General features: G+C 46.6%; 1 protein-coding gene across 2 annotated transcripts; it reads right to left on the bottom strand.

Moving 5' to 3' along the window:
* Nucleotides 1–7,372: 7,372 nt before the first annotated feature.
* si:dkey-63b1.1 (B2 bradykinin receptor) lies at nt 7,373–9,982 on the bottom strand. 2 transcript variants are annotated; one of them, XM_056294942.1, is made up of 2 exons: nt 9,345–9,982; nt 7,373–9,156 (listed from the first exon to the last, which is right to left on the bottom strand). In XM_056294942.1, the coding sequence occupies exon 2, from the start codon at nt 9,137–9,139 to the stop codon at nt 8,102–8,104; it is 1,038 nt and encodes a 345-aa protein (XP_056150917.1). In that variant the 5' UTR covers nt 9,140–9,156; nt 9,345–9,982; the 3' UTR covers nt 7,373–8,101. The 2 variants fall into 2 exon arrangements, with proteins under 2 accessions (XP_056150917.1, XP_056150916.1); XM_056294941.1 differs by having other exon boundaries at nt 7,374–9,156; nt 9,825–9,982.
* Between the last annotated feature and the right edge of the window lie 936 nt (nt 9,983–10,918).

Genomic DNA, 10,918 nt, shown 5'->3' with positions numbered 1-10,918 from the left:
GTAAAAGAATCCTTAAGCCTGTTGTGTTTACATGGAGGGGGTCTAAATCACCTGTCAGAGGGCAGAAGTTGGTATTCTCCGTTTAAAACATGCGAGGAGTCAGAAGAGACTGTTAGCGTGCTTAGTTTGGGGGGAGGGCCTTTATGCAAGTTAATTATGATATAACTAGCCAAGAAAATACATTTTAAAAACTAGAAACAACTGTCTAGGTCTCCTCCAGTAAAGCAGTCCTCTCACTTGAGCCCCTCGTCTACCTTGTTTGATAACCGTTTTTCATTTGGGCGGCGTGACGCGCCAGTTAGTCGGTGATTCTAAACGCAGGTTTTAATGTGAACCAACAGAGATGGGGAGGGGTGGGTCTGACTGACTTACTGACCGACAATAAGGGGAGGGGGGGTATATCCTGTCAGATGTAAGCACCCCCACACAGGGTGCAGAGGCTGTTAGAGGGGAAGGGGCCCAAATTCATGAAAAGATGATTTTTGCAAAGAAATAAATATATGCCTGGAAGGGGGCAGCATGCTGGCCCAGTGGTTAGCGATGTTGCCTCACAGCAAGAAGGTCCTGGATTCAAACCCTAGGGTTGTCCAAATATATGCCTGGAAGGGGGCAGCATGCTGGCCCAGTTGTTAGCGATGTTGCCTCACAGCAAGAAGGTCCTGGATTCAAACCCTGGGGTTGTCCAAATATATGCCTGGAAGGGGGCGGCATGGTGGTGCAGTGGTTAGCGCGGTTGCCTCACAGCAAGAAGGTCCTGGATTCAAACCCTGGGGTTGTCCAAATATATGCCTGGAAGGGGGCGGCATGGTGGCGCAGTGGTTAGCCCGGTTGCCTCACAGCAAGAAGGTCCTGGATTCAAACCCTGGGGTTGTCCAAATATATGCCTGGAAGGGGGCGGCATGGTGGTGCAGTGGTTAGCCCGGTTGCCTAACAGCAAGAAGGTCCTGGATTTGAACCCTGGGGTTGTCCAACCCTGGGGATCATCCCAGGTCGTCCTCTGTGTGGAGTTTGCATGTTCTCCCCGTGTCTGCGTGGGTTTCCTCCGGGTGCTCCGGTCTCCTCCCACTGTCCAAAAACTTGTCCCTAGGTGTGAATGTGTGTGCCCTGAGATGGACTGGCGGGCGACCTGTCCAGGGTGTCTCCCCTCCTTCCGCCCTATGACTGCCGGGATAGGCTCCAGCATCCCGCGACCCTAATTAGGATAAGTGGCTTGGAAAATGGATGGATGGATGGATGCCCAGAAGGACTATTTTTGCGACGCTGTTAAATGGAGTTGCAAAAGATGGGACCAGTCTTCTAAAGTGCAGTGGACGAGACACAAGGACTCGACCATATTCCACCGATTCCCATAGCTAATTGACACATTTCAAGCTGCTAAATAGTTTAACATAGGTAGACCCTACTTGCCAACTAGTGTCAAGTAATTCCTAAAGTGCATCAATATCAATATGAAACAGAAATGAGCAGTGTATGTATACTTTGTTCGGCCACATACGTGATGTCTGCCTCAAAGTAACTCACCTCACCGACTGACTCAAGCTGACTGTCCAGTGACTCTCCATGTGTGTTTCACCATAGAGCGGCTCGGTGCCCACACAGTGCTCGCCGCTGAGACAGGAAACCTTGAGGGAGGGTAGAGGTCATCGCCCGGGAGCACCAATCTCCCGACCTGATCTTTTTGATTCAGTCAATATCTGTTCAGTAGCCCAGGCTGTGCACAGACAGGAATTTATTTATTTATGAAAAAACAAACAAACAAAAGAAAAACCCACCACCCAAGAAATGGGGCACTTTCTCTCCCAAAGGCAGTTGCTCAAGCCCCCATAGGCATATGCCTACCGCCACCCCACCCCGTGTGGCTGATAACCACAGCCCTGTGGACCAGTCGAGTTTCAGCACGTGTCGGTCAACTTCCCACCGTTTCTGATTCGTGTCTTAATGCTTCGTGTTGGATCGGCTCAGTTGTCGAGCAGCCCATCGGTGCTCCCAACGGCCAGGCCGCCTCTCCGCTGAGGAGAACCTGTTTTTCAAAATGGGTGTCGGTATGTTTGATACTGCTTAACACCTGTAACTCGTTTTCTGGGCCAGGAACATTAAAACAGTAAGTGGTCATTTGCCCTTTCGCATTACTATTTACTCGGTCGGTAATATACTGTGGCTTTACCCCATTTTAGTCAGTCAGCCGTACAATAAAATCACTCACGGAGGCAGCATGGTCGTTCAGGGATACACGTCAGAAGTTGCACGCCTTTTAAAAGAACAAAATGTGGGCGTTAACAAACAAAACGACATAAGCTCTTCACAAAAACTCGTCAGAAACATCGCTTGTGTGCAACATCCCTCGTCGCCATTTCACTCGGTTGCCAGCTTGGAAACACTGCCAGTCAGAAAGTTGTTGACGAGCAACACTAGACCTGCCTCTATCTTTTATCACGGGGAGCCGTCGATATCTCAAGTTCTGACACACACACACACATATATATATATATATATTATCATTTACATTTCATTTTTTGGGGAAAATGGCATATTGTACGCAACCTGGAGTGTTAAGTTTGTAACAAAGGATGCCGCTTTCACTGAACAAGGTCTTTTTTCCACTTTACCGATGCTTGTATGCATGCACTGTCGTTTCCACGGTGTCGTCTCTAAATGATCTTGTCATCCATACATTTAACCAGAGCGTGTCATCTGAGGGCGATAACGGCCTGCATGAATCTGAACGTGTGAGTGGTGGAGTTTCTTTATAATATGCAAATGAAGGTGCTTCGATCGGCCAGTTTTGCTGACAGCATGAGACCACATGGTCTTAGGCAGTTAATGCTGCCATCTTTAGCATTTCGGATGGTGCTGTTCTAGCAAACTGACAATGTCTCCACTGTAAATTAAACCGTCTCTAACGCAACGACGCTAATGCCGGTAATGTCTTTGGCTTTCATGACGATGCGGTAAAGACCAGATGTCGATGTACGTGGGATTCAATTAGAATTGTTCTCAGATGTCATGGTTAACTGTCATGTTTTTTCTGACATGCTGGGGTCCCCCGGGGTAATTCTCACTTCTTCCGGAGAAGGCTTTAGTCAACTTATGTGGTTGTATATGGGTTGAAAGTGACGTCGTTGCACACGTTGAGATAGCTGTGGGAATCCAGACTGTTCCTTTACCAGGAAAAGTAGGAATCCCACCAGCTCAAACAGTGGCTGATGGACGCAAAGAAACACAGGGATGCGTAATATATCTCAGCTCACTACACAGGTATTGTAATTAGCGATGTGGATGCGGCCTTCTCCATTACGCTCAGACTCTGTGGCAGAGACCCTCATCCATGTCTTCATCACCTCCCATCTGGATTATTGCAATGGAGTCCTGTCTGGGGTACCTAGCAAAACTCTAGAGAGGCTTCAGTAGGTGCAGAATTCAGCTGCCGGGGTGCTCAACCCGCATCAAGCCCTGGCAACACATCATTCCCACCCTTGTCCACCTTCACTGGCTCCCGGTCAAATCCCACATTTCTTATAAAATCCTCCCCCACACCTATAAATCCCTCCATGATCCTACCCCCCCCCCCCAAGTACCTGTCAGACCTCCTCGACCTCTATATTCCATCCCGGAATCTGTGGTCCACAGACACGGGCCTGCTTTCCATCCCCCACACCAGCCTGCAGACTTCTGGGGCTAGAGCCTTTAGTGTGGCAGCCCCCACCCTGTGGAACTCTATTCCAGCAGAAATCCACAACAACACTCTGCAAAAACTCCTGCTGTTCACCGTGGCCTATGTGTTGTAGTCACTTCTGTCATCCCCAGCGGTCTTCGCTATTTTTATTTTCTGTTCTTGCATATATATATATATATATATCTTTTGTTCTTATCTAGTGTAAAACGTCCTTGGGCTCCTTGAAAGGCGCTATAAAAACCAAGTTGTTGCTGTTACGTAGTGATTATGATGATCGGAGACAGATCATATCCTCAAAGGCCATATGCCCCTCAGCTTCCTGTGTGTGTTAGCCGTTCATTTGATTCCAGCCGCTGTGCTTTTCTTGCACAGGTTCGCACAGTTAATTGGTAGAGGATTCAGGGGATACAACAGGAAGTCAGTCTTGTCTCTGCCGGTCTCTAGGAACACGACACTGACAAAATCAAATATGCCGATATTTGTGACTGAACACCTCAGCATCGATCATGAGGCGGCAGTATTTTGAGGATGCCTGTTGGTGCTCTCATCAGATATTTACACACCAGAAATGACGCGAGTTATGTTTTGCAGTGTTTATGCAGTACGGCAGAGACGGAGAGGCGGTGGATATTTTCAGAATCTGAACTGCATCAGAGAAACGCCGTCACGTCCTGTCGGTTGTTTGGTAAATAAGACGTCTGCGTTCATGACGTTCGGAGTCAACGTTGAGATTCACCATTTAAAGAAAGGGGAAATTGCTTGGTTTCTGCGCGATGACGCACAAATGTTCATTTGCAAATATGTGAAGATCAGTTGGACCCCTTGGATGACGAGCGTTTGTGCAGCAGCGTTGGTTTTAAGCATACTGGACATGATAGATGATGAACTCAAGAGTAAAACCCTGAATATGTAAAGTGCCAAATAGCTGAAAATCCTTCCAGCTCCTCCCAGGTTTTGGTTTACTTTCACGCAGGACTCTGTCGCAACCCTTTTCCTCACCCTGCTCCAGACAGACGGAATAATCCAGAGTCACGACAAAGCCCAGCATCACCCATCAGGAGCTCCATCCACTTTAAGTGGCTCTTCTGCAACTTGTATGTTTTATAGACGCTATCGGAGCGCTCCTCGTTAGCAACCACTACACACACACACACACACACACACACACACACACACACACACACACACACACACACACACACACACAAACACAGTAGCCAGGTTTTTGACTTTTAATTTTATTTCATTCTTATTTTTCTTAACTTCAGTTTCATGTGTGCATGCATACCCCTTGTGCTGTCGTAACATTCTGTGTACCGCCCTCGTCTTAAGGGTCGTTTATGACCCACCTTCATTAAACCTCTAAATTAAAGCAACTTAATTTAATTATAAACCCCACGAAGAAACAACCTGTCATCCATCACAAACTTTGTGACTATGTGGGTTTTCCTTCCTCACAGTGCAGGATTTAATCAGTGGAACCCCCCCCCCCCGTCTTTATTACAGCACACCTGTCATACTTGTTTTCTTTACTAAAGTAGAGGTTTATTATTATTATTATTATTATTATTATTATTATTATTATTGTTGTTGTTGTTGTTGCTTAATTATTATTTATTAGTTATGTATTAATTAATTAATTATATCTACTAATTTATGTATAATTAATTAATTATTATTGTTTATTATCATGGTTGTTATTGCTTAATTATTAATTATTTTTTAACTTTATATATAAATAATTAATAATTACCTCATTATTAATTATTATCATTAGTAATTATAAAAATTTACATAACTAACAATTGCTTAATTAATTATTGGTTTATCGTTATTGCTTAATTATTAATTATTCAAATTTTATATATAATTAATCGTTAATTATTAATTGTTTAATTATTCCTTATTGGTTTATTATCATCGTCATTATTATTATTATTATTATTATTATTATTGCTGCTTAAGGTACTGCATAGGTGTAAAAACTAACTTTTTAGCCAGAGATAGTACCTGTATAGTCTAAGAAAGTAGCAGAAATGTGCAGAAAGTAGTTTTGAATGCATTTTATTGAATGGAAACGATAACAGTCTTGGAATTTTTCGGGAACAGGTTTATAAACAGCAACAATAGATAAGAATAAAATAAAACAGACACAAATACCTACATAGTAGAGCTGTGACGCATCACAATATTATCTACCCAGCCCAAAACCCCACTGGAGAGGCGAATAACATGTTTTAAAACGTAGACTGAAGAATGTATCAGGAATTATGGAATTATGGATATGACGTTTGCTTACGTCCATTGAAAGACAACAAAGTCATGTGTTTATCCATATCCTGATTCAGTTCACTAAACTCCACTAAGACAGAATTGGTTGGAGGCATGCTAACCCACTGCTGTTTAAACAAGCTCGTCCTGGACCACAGACTTGTCCTGGATCTGACATCCGTGCACATACGGTATGGAACGTATGTGCACATGTATGGAATGTATGGAGATGTAGAGGAGCTGGTTGAACTTTGCACTGATTCATCCGTCCACCGTGACGCATTAACGTTGCTGTGCAGATTTTGCTACATGATGGTCAGAGAAGCAGGGAGGTTGCTGGTTCTGGGCAGAATCAGCAGACAGCAGTTCATTTAATTGGGCAGCTCCCAGTGACCAACTGCTTATACTGAGACAGCTTCCAGGACTGAATCAGAGATTTCCAGTTCATCTCTGTGGGCTGTGCTGGAAAAAAGGAGGCTTATTGCACGGCGTGACAGTAAAAAAAAAGAAAAAAAGACAAATAAGAGAAATGTACATTTTTATACAAACTAAATTGATACTGGCCCAAAGTAGCATCACAAGCTTGTTAAAGGACAATGTGACCTTTCCTGTTTCAGTCGAATCCCGATTGCAGCAGGTCCCTGTCCCAGTGCAGGTGTAGAAATACTTGGCCTCTATAATGACGCACTCCATCACCATTAGAAGAAGCTCAGTGACAATAACAGTCTTTATGAATCACATTTAGATGAATCCTCCGCAGCAGACAGCAGGTCTTGGCTGTGCAGATTACAACATCAATCTGGAATATTTCAGGCTGCGAGGACAGTCTTGAGACCATCCCAAGGCTTCGTGCCACATTCAACGAATATAAAAAATAAAAAAAAATGACAAAAGACGATATGGAAAGGCGGAGAGGTGACATAAAGGCCGGCAAACAGACAACCGGGAGGCCTGTTTGTCGTGGTGAACCTGATGGAGATATCAGCCAGATGGCCTCCCGTAATTACAGCTCAACCAGAAACATCTGGAAATCCCCATGTGCCTCACTTGGGTCAGAAACAACAAGGTGGATGTGAGAAAGACATTTTGTAAACGTTTGCTGAAAAAAGGTGATCAACTTTTAAATCCATCCATCCGTGCATCCACCCATCCATCCATGCATGCATCCTCCATCCATCCACCCATGCATCTAACCATCCATCCATGCATCCATGCATCCACCCACCCACCCATGCATGCATGCATCCACACATCCGTCCATGCATGCATCCTCCATCCATCCATCCATGCATCCATGCATCCTCCATCCATCCATCCATCCATCCATGCATCTATCCATCCATCCATGCATGCATGCATCCACACATCCGTCCATGCATGCATCCTCCATCCATCCATCCATCCATGCATCCATGCATCCATGCATCCATCCATCCATCCATCCATCCATCCATCCATCCATCCATCCATCCATCCATCCATCCATGCATCCTCCATCCATCCACCCATGCATCTATCCATCCATCCATGCATCCATCCTTCCACCCACCCACCCATGCATGCATGCATCCACACATCCGTCCATCCACACATGCATCCGCCCATCCATCCAGCCGTCCATCTATCCATGCGTGCATCCTCCATCCATCCATGCATACATCCTTCCATCCACCCACCCATGCATGCATGCATCCATCCATCCATCCATTTTCTTCCTGCTTGTCCCAGTCAGGGTTGCAGTGGTGGTGTAAAAGACACTGACATTATGATATTGTATTAAATATAATGTGCACCAAACATCAAACGGCATGAATTCACAAATCACATTCTGCCAAACACAATAATTCACAAATCATTCAACAGTATTTACTTATGCGGAAGGCATAAAAAGTGATAAGCTTTTAAACTTCAGGTGAATATTAGATTTCATGCTTCGTTTTCTGGTTGACATTCTGTTATTTCTGACCTTCGGTTTAGACAGTAATCGAAGGGTTTTATATTCAGAGTGGTTTCAAAAGGTGTTGGAGTGGCAGTCCCGTCGCTTTCCTTTTTTGCTGTGCAAAAACTGCTTGCGCATCTTTGCCTGAACAGACGGTGAAGCACTGTGTGACCTTTGACCGTCCACGTAAAGACGGCGACGTCGCCTCACCGCTTCGCTTACCTTCTGGCCAAGCTTTCAAGTTTGACACTGGATATATGCTGCGTGTCGTTTAGTCTGTTCACTGAAGTGAAACTGACGGTCAGGAAAGAAGCGTCCTTTGTGAAGAAGGCCACAATTTTCCTGAACACTTCCTTCGCCCTTTTCCTGAAGTGCTTCCCCACGATGAAGAACAGGAAGGGGTTGACGGCGCTGTTGCTGTACCCCAGGAACGTCGACAGCTGTATCCCAATGTCCAGCACGAGACCCCAGAGGCACCCGCGTGTAACCTGGAAGTAGTCCAGTGTGTCCAGGAAACGCATCACCTGGGATGGCGTCCAGCAGAAGAGGAAGATGGCCAGGACGGCGAGGATCAGGTGCGTGGCCTTCCTCTCGCTCCTCCTCACCGTGTGGAACCCGTTGGCACGCCCCTCTCTCAGTGCTGCCACGATGTGGTAGGTGCAGTAGGTCACCACTGGGACCGGAAGCAGGAAACCCAGCACGATGCTGGTGATGTTATGCTGGACAATCCACGCTTGGTTGGGGTAGGCCAGGATGCAGGCCTCCACGCCTGCGACCTCCACGTACTGCACCGTCCGGAACAGCAGCACGGGGAGGCTGAGCAACGCGCCCAGCACCCAGATTGCCAGGCAGATCCTTTTGGCCCAGGCTGCCCTCCTCAGCCGACTGGGGCTCATAGGCTTGGCCAGGGCCAGGTACCGGTCCACGGTGACCAGCATCAAGAAAAGCACGCTGCAGTAGTAGTTCATGGAGATAGCGAGGTTCACCAGCTTACACAGGGTGTCGCCGAAGCTCCAGAGGTGGCCCCGGGAGATGGTGACGGCCCAGAAGGGCAGGCAGAGCATCATGACCAGGTCGGCGGTGGCCATGTTGCTCAGGTAGACATCAGCCACGGTGCATGGCTTCCTTTGCAGCCAGAGGACACACAGGACCAGGGCGTTGCCCACCATGCCGACGATGCTGACCAAACCCAGGTAGCCCGGCTCCAAGGAGGAGAGCCACTGCCAGGCTTCTGTGTAGTTACTGCAGTTGTACATCTCTGCTGGAAATCAAACTGCAAAAAGAAAAACCCCACAATTGTAAACAGCCAACTCTGCCTCGGAAAGAACCATTATTGCACAATTTTGAAATTCCAGTATTCTCCGGGAAAGAAGTCATGACACCATTGTCAGTAAGAGGGAAAGCCGTGGAGTTTCTCCCGTGCTAGAGCTCGGAAAATTCTTTCCCAATGAGAAATATTACCTGACTAATGGGGAGCAGATATCATCGGTCTCACTATTTGTAGACTTGTTCGGATGTCCATTACGCCTCCTTACTCATCATCACTATAGCCTGCCGAGGTTGTTGTTTGGACGCCTCGTTTTGTCGTATCATAAACCGCTTTCCCCACATTGGGTTATTTTTGGCTGAATGTATCAGGACTGGAGGTGGTTAACGTAAATCATGGCTTTTCTGGCGCAAGGCGCTACATGCCCAAAAATGTCCCGATCACTTTTCGGCCGTCAGCCGAGTTTATTATGAAGTATAAACTTGGATCAGAGCCTCAGCAGCTGCAAGCCAAATCCGGGTTTTAAGACGAAACCCTTTTCCCCCAGTAGTTTACAACATCTGCTCAGTTCACACAGGAAATAAAAGTCATAACGGCACATCATCCTGGAATAACACCTGTCTCTTGTCTGGCGCAGGGGGGGAGGCCTCGCCGGCCTGCGTGGGACCGCTCACCTTGCATCTAGCGTCCAGCCTCTGCCCTCCAGATGTGCTCTGCTCTCATTCCAGATGGGTTGTCATGGTGATGGCCGTCCAGCTTCCACTGGAGCGTGTGCCGTCCGGACGGCCGCTTTTATACGTGCAGACGCCGGGGCTTCATCAGCGTGTCGTCACACAGAAAGTAGGTCCGTCGGCCCTCCCCTCCCCTCCCCTGCCCTCCCCTCCCCTCCCCTCCCCTCCCTGAGCGCCTCACGCGTTCTTCTGGCTCACCTCAGTGGTATCTGCTGTCTGGCAGCGTCATCCTGTTCTAACTTTTTTTCTCCTTGACTCATTGTTAGCTGACAAATAGTCTGTTAAGGCCTGGCTACTTTTAAAGAAAAAAAGAAAAAAAGAAAAGGAAAAGTTTTTTATGATAATAATAATAAATATAGCCGCAATGGGGTCCAAGCAGTATTGCAGCCGCCATGTGTCCGATCTGTTTCATATTTGGTACATGGCTTCTACGGGCCACAAAGTAAAAGCTTATCAAGTTTCATGAAGATTGGCCCATTCACACTAGCAGATGTTAGCTGCTGTCCTAGCCGACTGCCGTAAAAAGAACAAGTATGTCGTTATACCCAGGTGGTGTCCTGGCGTGTGGTATGTAGAGCTGCAGCGCTTCCACACCAAATAAGTCAAAATGGCGGACAAACTATATGACTGACATAGGTGGTCCCAGTAGTAAAGTTGTTGAGCACATTGAGATGCATGGGTCCATTAAGTTTTGTGTTGATCTGACTTATGCTGTGGGAGTTATGGCCTTTTAAGCATGACCCTTTGTTATAGCGCCACCGTCTGGCTGACATGGGTGATTTGTAGTGCCAGAGTAGTGGGGGGCTGTATGAATGCAAATACCAAATTTGGTTGGTCTAGGACTTATGGTTGCTGAGCCTCAGACACTTTTAGCTGAGAAACCGCGCCCAAACTAATACAAGTCAAAATGGCGGGAAAACTATATGGCTGACAGATGTGGTCCCAATAACAAAGTTGTAGAGCACATTCAGATGCATAGGTCTGTGCAGTTTTGTGTTGATCTGACTTATGGTGTGGGAATTACGCATGACCCTTTG

The sequence above is a fragment of the Lampris incognitus genome, chromosome 15, assembly GCF_029633865.1.
Source record: "Lampris incognitus isolate fLamInc1 chromosome 15, fLamInc1.hap2, whole genome shotgun sequence".
Lineage (NCBI taxonomy): Eukaryota > Metazoa > Chordata > Actinopteri > Lampriformes > Lampridae > Lampris > Lampris incognitus.
The sequence above is the reverse complement of the archived record's forward strand: the minus strand, read 5'-3'. Positions and strand labels throughout refer to the sequence as shown.

What these genes read in the sequence shown, in the direction of transcription:
- si:dkey-63b1.1 (XM_056294942.1), bottom strand. Translation starts at nt 9,139, where the DNA reads ATGTACAACTGCAGTAACTACACAGAAGCCTGGCAGTGGCTCTCCTCC.